The sequence below is a fragment of the Electrona antarctica genome (genome assembly GCF_951216825.1).
Source record: "Electrona antarctica genome assembly, chromosome: 2".
NCBI classification, from domain to species: Eukaryota; Metazoa; Chordata; class Actinopteri; order Myctophiformes; family Myctophidae; genus Electrona; species Electrona antarctica.
Genome location: NC_136807.1, coordinates 8,240,635 through 8,261,807, shown reverse-complemented (window position 1 = coordinate 8,261,807; position 21,173 = coordinate 8,240,635). Strand labels below are relative to the sequence as shown.

Sequence of the window (21,173 nt, the reverse complement as noted above, 5' to 3'; positions counted from 1 at the left end):
AGCAATGTCCGTGTTCAACCGTGTTTGTGTTGTTCAACCGTGTTTGTGTGTGACTATGTGTGTGACTATGTGACTATGAGACTATGAGCACCAGTACCAATGAGTACCAAAAGTGGCGCTGTTGTGCCAGAAACGGAGAGAGAGAGATAGTGCTGCACTGTTGCCTGGCACTGGCTCCCGGTCGCTGCCCGCACAGAATACAAAACTCTGATGCTGGCATTTAAAGCAACCAAAGGTATCTTGCAAGCATGATTGAACCCTACAAACCCTCCCGCGCACTCAGATCAGCCAACGCAGGGAAGCTGGAAGTACCCTCACTAAAAACGCCGGGACAACGCTCCACACGTCCCAAACTCTTCTCCCTTCTGGCCCCAAAACTGTGGAATGCACTTCCCGTTGCAATCAGAACTGCAGCATCACTCCCGATCTTCCGCCGTAGTTTGAAAACCCACCTTTTCAGACTCCACCATGGCCCATAGCACTTACCCTACCCCCTTAGACAGCACTTTTTAGACTTAGATAGCATGTCATGTAGACAGCACAATAACAGTACAGCATAGTATAATATATATGTATAGCTTATATGTATAGTGTCATTATATATAGATATGTTCTAGTTACGTTCTTAGCTTACGCATGTTTCTTGATAAATGCTTTTTATATATGTGATGTATTCCCATGCTTTTTGCGCACGCACGCACGCACGCACACACACACACTTTAATCATTTATTTATGTCCACATAAGAGATACAATACAAGGACACAGATATTGACAAGGTGCTGTACAGAGTGCAATCAGCAAATCCCGGACAAATACCCACACACCCTTCAGGGGTACAAGTAACGGCGTCTTCGCCATATTTGGCGGCTACCGATAGTAGAAGAGATTGCACAGAATGTTGCAAGCCGTTTAGCTCACTGCAATGTGTAATACTGTTACAGAGATTGTTTTGGATTAATAATGAATTGAATGAATTTCTAATCCATGGAGCAACTATTGAAGGTGGCTCGCTAATATTACCACACAACCCAAACCTCTACAAAAGTGTCATTGTGCTCTAAGTGGTTAATATCAGGCAACAACCTACTGCACACTGCAGGCCCACAATGAATCCACCCTCGTATCTAGGTTCTGACTAACTGCGGAAGGCTCTGGGCTTTTTTTTTTTGCTCTAAATTTTTCGTGTTGGAATGACTCCCATCTCTCGCTCTCTCCCCCATCTCTCTTCAGGGACGTCATCAAGAGAATAGACCAGTCGGAGTTCGAGGGATTTGAATACATCAACCCCCTGCTGCTATCCACAGAGGAGTCTGTATGAGGGAGAGAGACTCGCTTCCTCTTTTTCGCCCACCTACTGTCTGTCCATGCTGCCGTCTCAGCCAAAACTGACTCGCTAGCCAACTCTCTAAAGTGGAGGAGGAAGAGGAGGGACAGGCCAACAGGGAGGACTTTTAAGTCCTGGTGACCTGTGAGCAAGACTTGAGGGCAAAAATGCAAGTATAAAGAACTTGTTTCGCTGTGGATCTGCATTATTCTGGTGGGGGTACCACCAAGCTCGTTTTCGGTGGGGGGAAAAAAATAAATAAAGATAAACACTGGACTACACATGAACATTCCCCAAAACGGAGTTATGTTGTCTTCCCCTTTTTTGTCTTTTTTTTGTCTTCCTCCCTTTTGACTCTCCCCCCCCCCCCTCCCTGAATTTCCATCTTTGTGTCGACGCACGTCTGGCTTTGCAGTCTGAACAGAGAGCTACTTCATTCAGTGTGCCATCATAAACAGGTTCGAACCCTCCTCGCATCCCTGGATGAATATGACAGTTCTACTCTCAGAACTTGAAAAATGTATGTGCACTTTTTGCCAATTCTTGTTTTTTTTCCCTAACTAGGAGGGGGGTCGCACATCTAGTGAAACGAGAATGTAAAATGACAAAGGAAAAATAAGTGGTAAGTTATTATTGTGTATTATAATGTAGGTAGCGAATCCAAAATTGACGATGCCTTTTTATTGATGCAAGTGGCACATTTTCATCCATGACCATGGACTTTCTTTTTTTATTATTATTCCCCAGCGGTTGGTTTTCATGTGCAATGGGAAAAAACACTCACTGGGAGACAGCTTTTTATTTAAGAAGTGCCTCAAAGATCCACCTATTAACCATGTGTCTGATTGCACTTATCTCTTTTTAAAAATCAAATCAAATGTCTTTACTGGTGGGAACAGTTGGTGAACACCAACTGGAAACACATTTAGACTATGCCATACAAATCTTATTAATGGAATGATAGTTATGGATCATAGTGGGTTCTGCCAGTCCTGGCAGAAACATTACAGGATCTTACAACTTTTAACACGTCGCTGAAGAATCACAAAAGAATATAATTACATAATCAGTCTTTTTTCCGTTTGGTACCGACTCATTTTTCAATGAACAAGCGTCGTTTAACCACATTAATCCTTGCGTTCCCATTTTGGAGACGGGCAAACATGTTTAAAAAAAGAAAAGGAAAACAGATCTAAAAGCTCACAAAGCGTCAGCTTGTGAGCTTGTAGTTTAGCTATTTCCACCCCCTTGTGACACCATCTTAAAAATGTATACAATAGGTTACTTAACGCCTATAGCCCAACTTTGGGCATAGGGCACGAACAAGAGCTCTCCAGACATCCCGGTCCTGGGCCATTTTCTCCAGCTGTCCCCCATGTGTGGCCAGATCTCTTCACATCTGCATCCAGGTCACGGCGCCAGGTGTTTCGTGGTCTGCCCACGAAACACCATAGGGCTTAAGTGATTAAAATACAATAGGGCTTAAGTGATGAAACTAACCAAAACAGACATTGTCTGGAACTGGTGGTATCATCATGGTGACCGTCCAGTAGGGCAGTGATTCTCAACCTTAGTGGTACCAGAAATCTGCGTTCACGGATCACAACAAACTAAACGGTGGCAACGCAGTGGCTTAAAATGGAACTATAAAAGTGTAAGGACAATATTTTGTCCAGCAGCAGCTGCATGTAAAAAGTGCAGTGGTAGACGTCTAGGAGTCAGACGGACCTACAGCACTATTGCTCCAGTGAAATGAGTTGACATCCAGGCCGGTGTTGAGGTCCCAGCACAAGTTAGTGCTGTTCAAATCGCCCTCCTGTGTGAATAGGATGGGATAGGTTAGGGATACGCTACTGTATTTGTTTGACGTATTTTAACGTCATAATGGTGGTATACCGGAGAGCCAAATATTTTCTGAGGTGGTGTTTGGTGAAAAAAGGTTGAGAACCACTGCAGTAGGGTGATTATGTGAGACAGCATTATGATAAAAGGTGTGTGCTGCTGGGTCTCTGAACATAAAACTCTTCAAAATACACATCCCAGGCAGAGATGCGCTGGCATTCAAACGACTACAGCAGGCTGCGTCCCTCAGAAGCCACTGTTCCGGTGTTTTATATGCACACGGAACCCTGTCATGGCTTAAGGAAGGGCTTTATGATGAAATCTGGTATACAAAGCATGCACAGCTGCAAAGTTATCTTTCAAATAAGCGGCACTGATAACTGTTTTTCCCCATTAACAGAAATAACAATCTGCCTCAGACGGTTCCCTGGGCAGAACATGTGATCTTTTCGAGACTCCCAACATTTGTGCACTTCCTCGAAGAAATTGAGGAGATCCCTTTTGGAGCAGGGATTATTTGATCAAATCTGACCCGTGCTCATTTGATAACGGCATAATAGGATTAATTAGACGGGTCTCGAGTCAAAGGGTCTCGGTTAGCTGGAGGGCCACTATAGGCAAGGAAGAGAAACTAAGGATGGATGGCTAAGATATGGAAAGAAGAGAGAGGAGAGATAATAAAAGGCAGTTGTGTAGTCAGTAATTAGTCACACCCATGAGAATGCACACAGCTGGAAAATCACTTCAATATTAAGGGGGAGTCCCCACCTTTTACCAATGCCATTCTAATTTGCTGCATTTCATGAATGCCAACATTTTTGTTTTATGACTTGTGAAGTCTTTTTGTACGCCAGGACATACATTTGTGACATTCTTTTCTTGAGGGACCAAAGGAAGAGCTGGGAGTCCTTGAAATCGTAATACACTACAATGAAGGCCATTCAAAATGAGGAAGAACGAACCTTTATTTAAAAAACAAAAAACAAACAAAAATTTCTCGGTCCATGATTTATTTTGTTCTAACATTTGCTGGTTGGATGTGCTTAATTCTGCTTTAACGCATCTTTGTAAATATCTGTAATTATTAAAAATGATACTGGTTTTCCGTGAACAGAGTCATGCTTTTTTTTCTTCTCTCTCTCTGCAGGCGGTGGCAAAGAAATAAATAAATGCAAATGCTAAATATTAGTCTGCTTTTTACATCTGGGAATTGGCTTTGCAACAAACCAGGAAATCTGGAGCGTTAGATCTCCGATAATTAATTAATGATTCAACACAGAAATAACGAGAAGAAATACATTTGCAAACGCTGATTTAACCCCACTCCCTGTGTGTTTACATGAGGAGAATTGAAATGTTTGCTCCAAACGGATATAAATTACATATTTACAACAAGAGGGGTCTCACAAGAGGGTCTTGTGAGGGTCTCACAAGTAGACACATTCCACATTGTGTAGACTTTAGGTTCATTTTGTAGCCCCTTGAGATCATCTCAAATCAATTCCATCTAGCCTATAGATGCAGGAACGTGGGAAATGTACAGATTATTTTCTCTATCCAGACTCTAATATATATCTTTATACAACATGATGTAATGTCATATTTTTACATGTTATTTGCTTAACCCATTTTGGGCGGGAACCCCTTTTGGTGTTAGCATTATGTTATGCTTTAGCTATTGAAAAATAGCAGATCTACAAGCTCATAGCGCGCCACCGAGTGGCGCGCTACGAGCTTGTAGGTCTGCTATTTTTGAAAAATCGAAGAACGACTGACATAGAAACATAGCTTTTTCAGAAAACTGTCAGGATGTAGAAGACATTTTTAGAATCTGATCTCAGGTCAAAATGGGTTAAAGTATTGTATTTATTTGTTAGAAATGTAATGTAAAATGCAAAACATTTGACTATTTTTTCCACCACGGCCTGCGGTTAGCGAAGCTATAAAGATATAAAACAGTACCCCCCCCAACACTGCCATGTTGTGTTCTGCACACCAAGAGCTCTCTCTGGCCATGCATGGCCGGTCACCGCTGGGTGTCGGACACAGGGGTTACTTCTCCCCTGGGTGACAGCCCACGTCTTCTCCCTCACCAGGTCATGTCCATGGTCATCTCTGACAGACACTGGGCCAGATGGCTGTCCATGTCCATCTGCACGGACCTGGAGATAGAGGCACAGGGAGAGAGACTCTCATATTAGCCTTGAACAGTCTCTCTCTCTCTCTCACTCTCACACACTCACACACTCACACACTCACACACTCACACACTCACACACTCACACACACACACACACACACACACACACACAGTCTATGAGGGAAGTTTGACGTGACGTTATGGGATATATTATGTTGAAATAAATAAACCTATAGTTGTCCCTCGTGGTTTTGGTTATCCCCACTTATGGACAAAAAATTGATTATTCGAATTGTTCACACATACAATCTATTTTTAAATAACGGACTAAATAAATGAGTCTGATTAAACACGTAATACGATTTTATACTTTGTCTTACCACATTAACCACAAGGAAAAAACGAAAATAATTGTATTAAAAATCGTATTTATTTTTTATAATCGATTAAATGGAATAGTACATTTGATTAACTGCTCCAGCCCTAATCCGTATACATGGTGTTTATGTAACACAGTTAGCCCTGCCTGTAGCCAACAAGCCCAATTAGCTTCCTTAGCCAGGCCGGGGAACATTCCCCATTGGTTGAGCGGTAGATATTTTGGCTTCCCGCTGCGTTGGAGATCCTTATATATGTATATATGAATAAAGGTGAAATGGATATAGTGGCCGAATTTGGTATTGCAGTTTGGACCCAAACACAACGCGCTGGTTCGTTGACTATCATTGCGCACGTTCATGATGACACGTGAACGCCGTTTCATACGTGAACGCGTGCAATGATAGTCAACGGCCAGCACGTTCATGTGTTTGTGTCCAATCCATCCCAGAATGCACTCTGTTCCTACCCGGAAGGAGGAGTGAAATCACCTCATGCGCTTTTGAGCAATTTAATGCAAGTGGATGGGAGGAGAACTCGGGTGCCGTCTCTATTCATATATACTATAAGGGGAGATCAGGGTTCACATCCAGGTGGTTACAATACACTCATCACGCTGCATACTGTGTAATTCTACTCATACTTTGTATATATACGTACATTCAAATTCTGTCCGTGTCTCTGCATATACTGTAAAACTGGCTATACTGAAACTACCCCATTTCCCCCTTGGGCATCATGTGTTCTTGGTTGTAGAGGAGTGCAGATTCCCAGTCTTCTGACAGTCTGGTGAGGAAGGATTTATTTTATTTTTTGTCCTTCTATTCTAGACATTGAAAATTCAGCAGTGTAAGACCCACTGCCTCACTCTCCCACTGAGACCCGTTCCTTCACATTTTGGGTCTCATGCATTTTTTACTTAGCCCAGGGACCGGGTATAGAAGGGAGAGAATATCTCCCCCCCTGTGACGTCTATCTGCAACTTTCCTCCTCTTTCCTGGAGAGCACCGAGTGTGGAGGGAGAGGGTCTCTTTAGGATACAGAGAGGTGGAGGGAGAGGGTCTCTTTAGGATACAGAGAGAGAGAGATGGGTGGGTCAGGGTGGAGGGAGAGGGTCTCTTTAGGATACAGAGAGAGAGAGATGGGTGGGTCAGGGTGGAGGCAGAGGGTCTCTTTAGGATACAGAGATGGGCGGGGGGTGGGTCAGGGTGGAGGCAGAGGGTCTCTTTAGGATACAGAGAGATGGGCGGGGGGTGGGGGTGGGTCAGGGTGGAGGGAGAGGGTCTCTTTAGGATACAGAGAGATGGGTGGGGGGGGGGTGGGTCAGGGTGGAGGGAGAGGGTGTCTTTAGGATACAGAGAGATGGGGGGGGGGGGTGGGTCAGGGTGGAGGGAGAGGGTCTCTTTAGGATACAGAGAGAGAGAGACGGTCAGGGTGGAGGGAGAGGGTCTCTTTAGGATACAGAGAGAAGGGGGGGTGGGTCAGGGTGGAGGGAGAGGGTCTCTTTAGGATACAGAGAGAAGGGGGGGTGGGTCTCTTTAGGATACAGAGAGAGACGGGCAGGGGGGTGGGTCAGGGTGGAGGGAGAGGGTCTCTTTAGGATACAGAGAGAGAGAGATGGGCGGGGGGGTGGGTCAGGGTGGAGGGAGAGGGTCTCTAGGATACAGAGAGAGAGACGAGGTGGGTCAGGGTGGAGGGAGAGGGTCTCTAGGATACAGAGAGAGAGACGAGGTGGGTCAGGGTGGAGGGAGACGGTCTCTTTAGGATACAGAGAGAGAGACGAGGTGGGTCAGGGTGGAGGGAGAGGGTCTCTTTAGGATACAGAGAGAGAGAGATGGGCGGGGGGGTGGGTCAGGGTGGAGGGAGAGGGTCTCTTTAGGATACAGAGAGAGAGAGATGGGCGGGGGGGTGGGTCAGGGTGGAAGGAGAGGGTCTCTTTAGGATACAGAGAGAGACGGGCGGGGGGGTGGGTCAGGGTGGAGGGAGAGGGTCTCTAGGATACAGAGAGAGAGACGAGGTGGGTCAGGGTGGAGGGAGAGGGTCTCTAGGATACAGAGAGAGAGACGAGGTGGGTCAGGGTGGAGGGAGAGGGTCTCTTTAGGATACAGAGAGAGAGACGAGGTGGGTCAGGGTGGAGGGAGAGGGTCTCTTTAGGATACAGAGAGAAGGGGGGGTGGGTCAGGGTGGAAGGAGAGGGTCTCTTTAGGATACAGAGAGAGATGGGTGGGTCAGGGTGGAGGGAGAGGGTCTCTTTAGGATACAGAGAGAGAGATGGGCGGGGGGTGGGTCAGGGTGGAGGGAGAGGGTCTCTTTAGGATACAGAGAGAGAGACGGGAGGGGGGGTGGGTCAGGGTGGAGGGAGAGGGTCTCTTTAGGATACAGAGAGAGAGATGGGTGGGGGGGGTGGGTCAGGGTGGAGGGAGAGGGTCTCTTTAGGATACAGAGAGAGAGACGGGGGGGGGGGGGGTGGGTCAGGGTGGAGGGAGAGGGTCTCTTTAGGATACAGAGAGAGAGACGGGGGGGGGGGGGGTGGGTCAGGGTGGAGGGAGAGGGTCTCTTTAGGATACAGAGAGAGAGATGGGTGGGTCAGGGTGGATGGAGAGGGTCTCTTTAGGATACAGAGAGAGAGATGGGTGGGTCAGGGTGGATGGAGAGGGTCTCTTTAGGATACAGAGAGACGGTCAGGGGGGTGGGTCAGGGTTGTCGAGGAGAAGAAATGTTTTTAGACGATGCCCTTCTGCAGTCTGGGAATCGCGCTGCAGGCGCTTACCCTTTCATACCCCCTCACTCCACACTTTAACCTCCTGTGTTAATTTAACTCTGAAAATGTATTGGATGCATTCATATTCTCTGCACTGTCTGGTAAACAGGGTCTTGCTGCAATAATACTTATTTTACCCTGTAACACCCAGCGTTGCAATAATACAACCTATTTTTATTTTTTTTTCACCTAAACATCATCATTGAAGTTCATTGCAATTGCAATTGGTCATGATATTAAGATATTTGCATATAAATACCCACCACAGAGGCTGAAATTCACACAAATGTTTTTTGTGATCATTAGAATGTCTAGAACATGTTTTATTTATTATTGTGAAAGATATCCCCCAAATGTAATTTTTTTTATTATTATTATTTTCATAATTATTATAAATGTGCAAAAAACTTTAAGTCCTAGTAGTAAAAAGTAGTAGTAAGGTTGAAATCTCTTTTTTGCAAGTAGAAATATATCCGTCTGTGTTTCCGAGGCTATTACAGGGTTAACATGTGAAGAGTATGCTTCCAAAGCTTACATCTCCACGCAGCAAACATCTGGAGTGTTCTTTTACCTCTGGAATATCGATCCACCCGTCGCAAACTTTAAGAGTTAAATCAACATTCCATTCTCTGTGTGGAAATGGAGTGCTTACTTACGTTTGCCATGTTTGCCTTACAAAATCTCTCAAGAACAAATTCAAAGCTGCGCTACTGAATCTGTCTGCAGGGGCATTCAGAACGTGTAATCGTGTATACATTGTTGTTAGTGGGAATGAAAACATAGGCGCCCTACTAGAAGGGCGCCCCGGAAGAGGAGGGCGGGCCAACCGGGCCAACATCCTGTTATCCACATTCTATAGAGCGTCGCAGTCCCGCCCCCTACCATGGACCAGGAAATGAATCCCAATGCATTTTTCCCAAGGGGGCAGGCAGACTTTCCAACGTTGAAGCTCTCCTCCCTAGTGGTAGGAGGAGGGACTACAGGCGGACCCGTGGATTCATGACCGGGAAACCCCGTGCAGCTGGGCTTTAACATTGAGCGCTCGGTTGCACTTCCGCATTTGACCACCAAAATTTGGTGGTCAAATGCGGAAGTAGACGCTCTGAGACGGTACTTCCGGCAGTCTTCCGGGTGCTTCAAAACGCCACTGAGCAACTTCCACTGACATGAATAGCTGGGGGGGCGGAGCTTCGCGCCAGTTCAGTCTCTATTATATATATACTCTATGATTTTTCCCATAGACATTTCAGAAAGTATTTATTTAAAGACGGTTACGCCACGGACAAAGCCAACTCGAGTCGTGACAACTCATGACAACACAAACAATATTTTGGACCAAACAAATAATTACAAAGAAGAAAAACAACAAAAAAAGTGTTGTAACCTGCCGTTTTTTTTCTTCTTTCTAATTATTTTTTCGGCCCCAAAAATTGTGTTTGTTGTCATGATTTGTCACAACTCGAGCTGGCTTTGTCCGCGGCGTAAACGTCTTTAAATAAATACTTTCTGAAATGTCTATGAGGAAAATTAACGGAGAATCATTTCCTGGTCCATGGTAAGGGGCGGGACTGCGACACTCTATTGGCCGGTGCCCCCAGAGGCAAATTAAAATGGAAATAAACGCTGTGTGCTGTTTTTTCTTATTTTTTTGCCGTTCCCAGATTGTACAAAATATAACCCTTGAAAATGGTGAATAATTACCGTTATTCACGAGACGTATACATGGGACTGTGACATTTGTTTGTCTTTGCACTGAATGAGAAAGACGAAAGAGAAGTGGATGGACGGAAAAAGGGATCCCCTGTTTTCTCTTCCAGGCCTCTCTTCCGTCCCTCTCGGTGTATTGCTGCGTACAGAAGTAGCCATTGTCTGTGGTGGTGACCCAGGGAGAGAGGCTCAGGGAGAGTAAAGCCAGGTTGTGCGGCCAGGGCCAAGGTACACATGGGCTGGCTAAAGATGTGCGGGGCCGGGCCAGAACCCACCACCATTGCAACACAAAGGCCGGCCTGTTCAGAGAAGGGACAGAAATGGACGGACGGGGGGAAAAGAGAGAGAGAGAGAGAGAGAGAGAGAGAGAGAGAGAGAGAGAGAGAGAGAGAGAGAGAGAGAGAGAGAGAGAGAGAGAGAGAGAGAGAGAGAGAGAGAGAGAGAGAGAGACTCCCGGCCAGTGTTGATTTCCTCAACTAATACTATGACAAAAAATGTTCGTCGACTACCTTTTTGTTTTCACTGACGAACTAAATGGAAACTAAATGAAAACTAAGCTATATGATGACTAAAACTAAGACTAAATAAACAAATAAAAACAAGACTGAAATGTGACGCGTTGTGAACTTGTAGATTGGCTATTTTCAGCAAGTGTGAAATCAGTCATTACTACGGCATCAAGGCCCGCCAAAATACATTTTAGTCGACTAAATCATCTGTAGATTTAATCGACTAAAATCTTATGATATACTTACTGAGACTAAAACTGTCTTAATCGATACAAAACCCAACACTGCTCCTGGCCCGAAGCTCCAGCTCCAGCTCCAGCTAACCTCGTCACCTACACTCAACAAGTCCGCCTCGCTCCAAATTGACTTTTTGACCCGTTCCGATGAATAATTGACCGTCTTGCTCTCGAGGCCGACCCTCTCCTCTCCTCTCCCCCGCTTGTTGATGGACTACTCTCTCAGTCTGGGAGGGTCTTACGCAATCAGGGATATGTCAAGTTTACATGTGGGAAGTCAATGAGAAAACGCAATACTCCACAACAACACACAGAGGTGCTTAGTGGAATGTGTAACCAATCCATTGGGTGTGTGGGGAGGTGGGGGAGGGCAACTTGTAACTGCAGCCAACTCAGGCGGGAGGCTGAATTAAACACATATAAGCCCTATTTATCATACGATGAATAATGCAAACACGTTGTGATCCTGTAGATCGGCTAATTGCGCTATTTTTGACAAATTTCGCCTATGACGTATCCAAAAGAGGGACGGTAAGTTGATAGTGGTTAGCGTATATTTGAACGTAATTGAGATTAAGAGATAACAGAACCTCCTTCGGTGGCTGGGTGGCCGCAATTCATCTCTGTAGTGAAATACATTAAACGGTGGGAAAATAAGTACAACTGGAAATGAAAACAAGAGCAGGAAAAACGAATGGATATGAAAAATCTATCATTTCGTGCAGCACTTCCAAGTTTGACAGTCATATAGCTCATGTAGTTAACACGAGTTTATGAGCAAAGAAAGAAATAAGCGAAAGAAAAACATAATAATAATAAAATAAGTCCATTGATTTATTGTACCCCAAAAAAAACCCCAAAATGACGCGTTATGAGCTTGTGCTATTTTCACTAGTTAACACCTTGAGGGCTCGGGCCTATTTAATCCATTAATAAAATGTGCCCATCGTTTATAGCGCCCGGACCACTTTTACCGGCGGACCGGAAGTTGTTGTGAATGTCTGTGTAGCAGCTAACAATAGCCACACCACTCTAGAGTCGACCGACAACAACGGGAGGTAAGAATAAATCTATCGCGACTAGCGACTGGACCGCGGAGGGCCGTCAAACACAGGATATTTTTTCATAATTAGACGGGACGATTTAGATCGCGAGTTATGAATGTTTTAAGATTTCCGTTGTCGTCCGCTAAACAGGCAGGGAACATTTTCGATGACGTGTCACTATTGTGCAACACCGAGGATTGGGCAACAAGCGTTCCTAGGCTGTGGAGCGATGCGACCGGTTTTGATATCATTAATCTCCGTCGTTTTTATCAATCTCCGTCTCGGGCAACTGACCGTGCACGGTGATCTCCGTCTTGCGCCTCCAATGTCTCTTTTGGGTCTCGAGCTAAAAGGTTTGGGAACCACTGGCTTAGCTGGTTAATACTAGTTATACTGGTTATCCTTCTTTGAACACTTACCCGGCAGGAAATGCCACCAGACACATGGGACAGCTCTGCAGTCTCTCTCCACCACGGCCCTCTCCACTGCTCCCAGACGGCCCCGCCACCACCTTGCCCTGCAGCCTCTCTCCACCACTGCCCTCTCCACTGCTCCCAGACGGCCCCGCCACCACCTTGCTCTGCAGTCTCTCTCCACCACGGCCCTCTCTACTGCTCCCAGACGGCCCCGCCACCACCTTGCCCTGCAGTCTCTCTCCACCACGGCCCTCTCCACTGCTCCCAGACGGCCCCGCCACCGCCTTGCTCTGCAGTCTCTCTCCACCACGGCCCTCTCCACTGCTCCCAGACGGCCCCGCCACCGCCTTGCTCTGCAGTCTCTCTCCACCACGGCCCTCTCCACTGCTCCCAGACGGCCCCGCCACCACCTTGCTCTGCAGTCTCTCTCCACCACGGCCCTCTCCACTGCTCCCAGACGGCACCGCCTTGCTCTGCAGTCTCTCTCCACCACTGCCCTCTCCACTGCTCCCAGACGGCCTCGGCACCACCTTGCCCTCCACACTTCTCTCATCGACCCCTTGCCCCTGCCGCAGAGGAGGGCAGCTGTCCGTGTTCTCCCTCTGGCACGCGGGCGCCGGCCTTTTGGTCACTCTCATCAAGCTCTCCCCGTCTCCGCCCCCCGTCCCAGTGATCCCGGGTTGTTGGGGCGGTGGTGGCACCTTCATCCAGCTTTGCATGGAGGTCTGGCCCTCCTTGGTGCTTGCCGCACGGCTTTTGGCTAACACTCTGCAGGGCGCCCGCTCAGAGCTTTTCCTTTGTTGTGACGCTTTGCTGGACGTCGCATGACCCCGGTCATCTGGTGTCCCGAGTCTCTTTGGGCATGGGACACCATGGGACGTGCCAGCGGTCCTCTGCTGTGGGTCGACCTCTCCGGGGGAAGATGAAGGAGGAGAGCCAGGGCTGTGGGGCGATTGTCCCTCGTTGGTGGGGAGGTGGACCTCCTCTGGGGTGGCGTCGTTGACACACCGGGAGTCTGGAGGAGGTGAAGGCCCCGGAATGGCGTTGGAGAGTTCGGGGAAGGGAGGAACTTCTTCACCGAGGCCCGGCCACCGCCACTTCCCCAACTGGTCTGCTGCTGTGGGCGTCTAAGATGACAGAAATGTCAAACAGTTCAGAGATTACAGTATTAGGAAGAAAGATTCCATGTAAAGGCTGGGGAGTTCAGAATGTAGCTACACAATTCTCGAATAACAATCATTAACAAGATAGTTTCTGCCCTAATAATAATACAAACAATTAGGTGGGTTTATGTCACTGTGTATTTATTTGCACATACATTGTCCTGTGCATTTACCTATCCTATAATCACTTGGAGCAGTGAGCAGCCATTGTGTGGTTGTGTGTGTGTGTGTGTGTGTGTGTGTGTGTGTGTGTGTGTGTGTGTGTACAGCTAATCTCTGGCACTGTTGGACCGATCAGCGTGAAACTGTGTACACACACTTTTCTTTTGCCTGTTATAGCACCACCAGCTGGCCGTGTTGGCATTACTCCTACAGATTTTGTCCAATCATGACGCAAATCGGTACACAATCTTGGCTAAGATTGGTATCCTTGGATCATTACTCAATTTATAGGCCCCCTTTGTGCCAGATTACAATTTCTGGGTTTTCTTCAAAACACAGTTCTTACTTCTACAGCTAGAGATTTTGAAATCCGTACACATTATCTCTGGGGTCATGCGATCAAGATGTATGCGTCTGCTTTTCAGATCCCATTCCAATTGGCTAAGACTGCCTTCCAAAGTTTGCGGACCCTGGGTAGGCAGACCAGTGCTCCGAGGAGCACACTTTTCTAGTTTTCATATCGTACGTCAGTGAATGTTATCCAGTGGCTTCCTCTAAAATCTAACTAATGTTCATTAGTAATGTCAAGTATACCATGAGTCATTCAGCTAAACATGCCAGACCACATGCATGGACCTTTAATATGGCCAGGGACAGACACTCAACTGGGCATTTTGTAGTTTCCACCAAGACAAAAATGGGATCGACAGTGGTCAAGAAAAAAACAGAAGACATATTTCCTGTGACTCTCTTGGCAACAGCCTCCACTCCACACGTCATCTCTCGGCCTCGCCATATGTCTGTCACATTAACCTGACTCTATAGCTACAGAATGCTAGCTCAACGGCCTACCAAAACCTATAAAATACTTTTCTTAGAGAGGGGCCATGGGAGTGAATTATTCAGCCAATGCAAGGTTGCATCAGCTATCTGTCAAAGTGATTGGTTCGTGCAGTATGCCGCGTGGCCTAGAACTGCCACCGGAGCACACAGAGCTACAGTGGCTCCCGCCAGAGGCTGTGTGTGCGATGCCAGTCTGGGAGGGACGGTGCAGCTGTCATTTTTTGCTGAGCTCAGCATCCGGCGACTCGGCGAGCTATTTTCATCGTTCAACGTGTTCCTTAGAATGCGACATGCCCATGGGACCAGAACAATTCCCTTTTCGTCTGATTCATTGACAGGAGTTTATGGCAGGGATTGGAGCCCTGAAAGGAAATGCAACCTCACCAACTGTTGCAAATAGCTGAAAATAGCTGAACTACAAGATCACAACAATGCTACTCTTGTGGATGATTTCTTGGACGCTATTGTATGTCATGATGAATTGAACACATAGGGCCACAGTGGAAACATTATCCTTTTAGCATCATTGTCCAATGTACCACTGTACTGGTTGCAAACCTTTTTATAAAGTATTCACTCATGGTGCAATGCCTTGTTAGCTTGTAGATCTGCTATTTTTTTTAAATAGTTAAATTGATTTGAGATTATTATTTTTAACATTTATGGAAGATGTGGCTTTTTCCACTAATCCCGTTTGTTTATTACACTTTTCAGCATGATCACAGGTTTAAAAACACCGAATTATTTTGCCGATCTTATGAAACTTCAAATCTAAAATGCAGTGGTCTATCTAAAAATCCAAATAATGTAAAACACAAATCTAAAATCCACTATCATTTAAAATATGCACATATATTGTTGAATGGGACAATAAAATCCTCCTAATATAATGATGCAAAGCCTGCTGAGCTAATTCAGGCAGACTACTCAATGGAGTTGACAATTCCGATCGGCTGATCAGTCACATGGTAGCCTGACGGGTCGCGGCAGAGATTTGCGCACACCCTGATTGGATCTCACCGATCCTGATTGACCGATCCTGATTGGATCTCCCCCCTAGTGCAGTGCTACGTCACATCATTTGGAGCGACGCCCACCCGGAAGGGTTGACTCCCACTTCTAGCCCAAAGCAGCCAATGCGTTCCTCCAGGCTTTCATTTTTTGAGCTGACGAAAATGAAAGCCTGGTACCGAGGCTAGTCACATGGTGACTGGGGGAGGGCTATTTAAACCTCCCTGCTCAGTATTTTTGCTGCTGCTCTGCCATCTTGCAATGCTGCTGCTCTGCTGTTGCCTTGTGCTTTTCTCTCTATGAAGTGTTTTGTGCTGCCGGTCACCACCACCTATGGGCTCTGTTTCTATACGATTCCCTGGGGTCCATTTCATTCCCTGTAAGATCTATTTGGCTAATCATTTATTATATGTCGTCATGCTTACAGGAAATGAATGAAATGAGACCGATCCTTGACGGCAACATTTTGCTTATGGATATCTGTGCTCAATATATTTAGTTATGCTCAATAAATATATTAATTAAATTCAAGAGTTATCTGACTGAAATAGAAGAATGGTCTACATATAAATAACAGAGCTGCTCAATCAGAGGTCAGGGGGACCCATGTTGTGAGATATATAATCAGAAGATTATATATCTCTGGATTAAGAGCGTCTGCTAAATGCCTAAATTGTAAATTGAAGATGCCCGCTAAGGCTTCTTCTTTTCCCTTCAGGGGTCGCCACAGCGAATCATCTGCTGCCATCTCACCCTGACCTCTGCCTCCTCTTCTCTCACACCAACTAACATCATGTCCTCTTTCACTACATCCATCAATCCTCTCTTTGGTCTTCCTCTAGGCCTCCTGCCTGGCAGTTCCAACATCAACATCCTTCTACCGATATATTCACAATCCCTCCTCTGTACGGCCCTCATTTATCAATGCGGTGTACACCCCAAAATGGGTGGAATCACCACAATTTTCGGCATGTATCATTCCAGCGTGACTTTGAACTTGGACGTACGCCAGACCAAAATTCACGTCAGTTCAGGAGCTGTCGTTGACTTTGTCTGTACCTGTTTTTCTGTCGTAGACAAGCGGAGCAGCATTGACTGACCAGCTGACAGGCTGTCACAGGCATCTAAATATGTATTCACTCCTATAATGTTAATATAGAACTGTATATGTATACAAATTGTAAAGGAATACATCAACGATGTGTCATATAAAATTGGTAGTAGATTTCCAACTGTACAAGCAATTAAAAACAATTTAACATGTTTACAATGTTACAAGTTTATGCTTAACCACAGTGCTGGCTACTTGCTCTGCTAAACATATATGCAAGCGCATATGTGCAACTTTCACTTGCGAGATGATTCGGGAGCACAGCGTGACATCAGACACCTATAATACCTGTGATAATATACATTTTTTATTTATAAATAGACTGCACGACTTTATTTCCAAGTGGCATGACAATGACAAGCATATACTGTAGCTTGCCTATTTGCTATTGTAGGCTATAGCGTTAGGGGCTTAAACATTCACCCATTTAAAAAAGTGCTTTAACAGTCATTCAGATAAATGGCAGATCTGGTCATCTGGGTCAGATAGGCTGAGTACTTATGCCAGATCATTTTTGAGTGTCGGGGCGATGGGTCCGTGGCGGGCAATGGGCATCGCTGTTTAACCCATTTTGACCTGAGATCAGATTCTAAAAATGTCTTCTACATCCTGACAGTTTTCTGAAAAAGCTATGTTTCTATGTCAGTGGTTTTTCGATTTTTCAAAAATAGCAGACCTACAAGCTCGTAGCGCACCACTCGGTGACGCGCTATGAGCTTGTAGATCTGCTATTTTTCAATAGCTAAAGCATAACATAATGCTAACACCAAAAGGGGTTCCCGCCAAGAATGGGTTAAATATTCCAGCACATACCAGCCTTCATCCATATGTTTATGATTCATTCATCAGTCACTCCATAAACGTTGATTATGACTGCCTTGCCAGGCTATCTCTCATTAACGTGCAGGCATCACTCACCCACAGCACTCACAGCAGTGAGCCGTTTCACTGGGATCGCCTTCACCTGACACCTACCTACATGACTGCTTTAACGTGCACTGCGCACGAATGGGTAAAATTAATATACCGGTAGTAGCCTACAAACGTATTCCATTCATGGCGATGCAACTGTGATGTGTCATGTAGCCTTCGAGGTGCGTGCATGCGTGCATGCGTACACGCGTACACGGACAACAGACTTGTAGGGTAGGCCTACGGCTATTATTTAATTCATGCAGGTGTTCGTACAAATATATCTTTATTTATTTAAGATACAACAGACCATTGAGTTGGGCTTGCAAGTTGCGTGTGCACATCTCTCTCTCTCCGTGTGTGTGTGTGTGGGAGGGGGGGGGGGGGGGGGTGAGGCGGACAGCGAGGCGAACTGGGGAAACATTTTTATTGGCTTTTTTTTAATCATGGTTTTCATACGTTGTTTGGTTGCATTGCAGTTGTTCATGTCGCAAAAACGAGGGCGAGGCTTGATTTCATAGGGCGTGCCAGATTGATTTCAGCCGTCACATTTATCAATGCTATGACCGAAATTACGCAAGGAACAGCTGTTTGCGATCACTTCATAAATGCTGTGCCGACATGAACGTACGGCAAAACCCACGCTCGAATTTGAGGCAGAATTTACACTCCATTGATAAATGAGGGCCTACGACGTGTCCAACTCCAAACCATCTCAGTCTGGCCTCTCTGGCTTTATCGCCAAAACATCTGACATGAGCCGTCCCTCTGGTGTACTCCTTCCTGATCCTATCCATCCTTGTTACTCCCAGAGAGAACCTCAACATTTCAACGTCTCTGCTACCTCCAGGTCTGCTTCCTGTCTCTCCCACTTAAAAGGAGAATCCCATACTAAAAGGCTTTCTTACCTTTCTTTGTAGTTGTTACGTCCCCACCAAAGAGGTCCAGGTGTTATTTTGTGCAAAAGCTCCTTATTGGCTATTTCCCCTACTATACCATAAGCCCTAAATGAATTGCATTGAATGGGAATTATTTTTGTATATATCCTCCCTTCATAATGTAAATAATATCCCAAGCGGCACACTTTACTACTTATTTCGATGGAAATAAGCAAATTAGCACAACACCCCATAGCCCCATTCAATTCCCATTCAAATCAATGCAATTCATTGAGGGCTTATGGTAGGGGAAATAGCCAATAAGGGGTTTTTGCACAAAAAAAACACCTGGACCTCTTTGGTGGGGACGTAACGACTACAAAGAAAGGTAAGAAAGCCTTCTAGCATGGAATTCTCCTTTAATTCCTGTATTAAAATTGTACACATATTGGCATACAAATATATATACGGCAGATAACGGACCAAAGTCAAAGTAATCCAAAAAAAAGTGCAATATATTCCCTATGATAAAATAAAGTAAAAAAGATAGTAAAGTAAAGTAACAGTACCCCAAGACTGTACTTAACCCATTCTGAACCGGAACCCCTTTTGGTGTTTTAAGCATTATGTTACACTTTAGCTATTGAAAAATAGCAGATCTACAAGGCTCATAGAGAGGGGAGTGCCACGCTACGAGCTTGTAGATCTGCTATTATTGAAAAATCGTGAAAATGTGGCACAAATCTTTGAATATAATATTCTTTAAGAGCGAACATTTTTAACTAAAATCTATGCTTCTGGGGGGGTCCCTGGAACAACATATTTTCAGATGGGAGTCGGCGGCCAATAACATATTTTTGGGGGTCATGTTTGAGAACCGCTGACATAGAAACATAGGGTTTTCAGAAAACTGTCAGGATTTAGAAGGCATTTGTAGAATCGTTCTCGGGTCTAATTGGGTACAGTACAGTATGTTGAGTAAATGTACCTAGTTACTTTCCCCCGCTGAACTTACCACAGCAGAGGATGCCATTGGAAGATCAGGAACGACAGATCCAGACTCATCACGAGTGTCAAGGCTGGACAGAGCAGACTTTAATGTCAAGGCCCACAGGTTTTCCAATGCACACAGGTCGTTACGATTCCACCATCTTACTGGCCTGGAAATCACATCAGAATCATGTTATCACGTTCACAATAATTCACACACAACAGAACAACTTTTTACCTCTGTTTGTCACTTGTTCTTTACTCAATTAACCTTTCAAAGCGTTTCAGGTTAGTTTGTGATTTTAAAAGTTTTTACTTTGAGAGTGTACAAAAGCTTTTGCACTTGGACAAAGCCTGGTTACACTTGGAATGACCAGGTTACCATATTATATTATACAATGTAATATGGGCATAGCCATACATACAACATATTACAGACTATTTTTAATGTTTGGTACTGCTCAGACCTTTATTGTGAAGGATTTACTATTACCACTGCTGCTAAAAGCAGGATGTCTTTCTTATTATGATAATAAGCACCAGACCGGATGTCAGGTACTGAGGCAGAGACGGTGGAATAAACAGAGCTCCAGTGGTAAGAACTTGAAGTTGTACCGCCGGTGTCCATTTATTATATAGATTGGCTATATTGGCATATTGTATAGTCCAATCTGGGAACCCATTGGCAACATAAAGGAGAAACAGCGGCCACTTTTCAACAGTTTCTCTCACATCACATCATATTCATCATATATCCAATGTTGTTGTCTATCACAACACCATTGACACAACTGACAGTGGATATATGCTGTGAGGCTGATATATTTACACACTCAAAGTTAAATTATAAACAAATCACGACTCTGAGGAAGATCGCAAGATCGGAACGTCAGCCAGACAGCCACTATTATTATTTAAGTTGAATATAAAGGCTTAAACTGTCCGAGCTGCTCCAGCGTCTGCAACTTAGACTCCCCTTTGTTCTTAAATTTAAAACAATTACACATTAGATTTAGATTTAGCACAAATTAAAAGCAACAAACACACCCCGTGGTCGACTTGTCCAACTCTGTAGTGCCATCGAAACATAACGGAGAATTGTTCTTCTGCGGCGCGTTTTTAGAATGTATGTCCGTTCGGGGCTCGTCCACAGACAGCTTCTTTCTTTTCAGTTTGGAAATGGAATGTGATCTTTCTGCCATCTTCAATGATCTTCATTTCTCTTCTTTATGTTCAATGTGCTTCTCAAAAGTCGCGCGGCAGAAAATGATGGGACAGACTAAACTTCCGTGTTTGTGTGGCGACGTCACGATAAGATGCCCAATCAGAACACCACAAGGGAAACTCCAAAGACAGCCTTCAAAAATCAATACCAAACCATGATAGGCTATAACTATATAATAATAATGACAATAATATAATGATTCATTCATTCATTCATTGATTCATTCATTATATATGCCCTATATCTCTCAAGCATGGCACAAGGAAGATCTCAAGAATCCCTAACATAAAGTGCCAAAGCTATTTGAATATTAAATGAGGTCTGCATGTAGATACAGTCTAAATAGCCTACTTCTTTTAATGCATAGCTGTTTTTGGTCAAAAAGGGATTTTGTTACTGTTAAGTCATATTTTTAGCATTTGCATTTATTTATGTATGTATGCCTCCCCTGATTCTTCACTGCATGCCAGTGCCACAGAGTTTCAGTGTAAAGCATGGATACATAATAAATAATAA

At 45.0% G+C, this 21,173-nt stretch overlaps 2 protein-coding genes across 7 annotated transcripts in view; one reads left to right on the top strand and one right to left on the bottom strand.

The window, feature by feature from the left end:
* prkcz (protein kinase C, zeta) overlaps positions 1-4,280 on the top strand; it is a 273,129-nt gene extending 268,849 nt beyond the window's left edge. For all 4 annotated transcript variants that reach the window (XM_079523572.1, XM_079523571.1, XM_079523570.1 and 1 more), the window contains one exon: positions 1,234-4,280. In XM_079523572.1, coding sequence (XP_079379698.1) covers positions 1,234-1,321 — 88 coding nt within the window. In that variant the 3' untranslated portion in view covers positions 1,322-4,280. The remainder of the gene's footprint in view (positions 1-1,233) is intronic.
* LOC306939108 (uncharacterized protein) lies at positions 4,117-20,747 on the bottom strand. 3 transcript variants are annotated; one of them, XM_079523606.1, is made up of 5 exons: positions 20,480-20,747; positions 19,458-19,602; positions 12,893-13,489; positions 12,366-12,772; positions 4,117-5,331 (listed from the first exon to the last, which is right to left on the bottom strand). In XM_079523606.1, the coding sequence occupies exons 1-5, from the start codon at positions 20,632-20,634 to the stop codon at positions 5,259-5,261; spliced, it is 1,377 nt and encodes a 458-aa protein (XP_079379732.1). In that variant the 5' UTR covers positions 20,635-20,747; the 3' UTR covers positions 4,117-5,258. The 3 variants fall into 3 exon arrangements, with proteins under 3 accessions (XP_079379732.1, XP_079379733.1, XP_079379731.1); XM_079523607.1 differs by having other exon boundaries at positions 12,366-12,646; positions 20,480-20,745; XM_079523605.1 differs by having other exon boundaries at positions 12,366-13,489; positions 20,480-20,746.
* Positions 20,748-21,173: the final 426 nt, after the last annotated feature.

Coding starts and splice junctions, on each gene's coding strand:
- LOC306939108 (XM_079523605.1), bottom strand. CDS start 20,634: ATGGCAGAAAGATCACATTCCATTTCCAAACTGAAAAGAAAGAAGCTG. Junction 19,603..20,479: donor TTGGACAAGTCGACCACGGG/GTGTGTTTGTTG, acceptor TGTGATTTCCAG/GCCAGTAAGATGGTGGAATC. Junction 13,490..19,457: donor CAATGGCATCCTCTGCTGTG/GTAAGTTCAGCG, acceptor CTGTCATCTTAG/ACGCCCACAGCAGCAGACCA.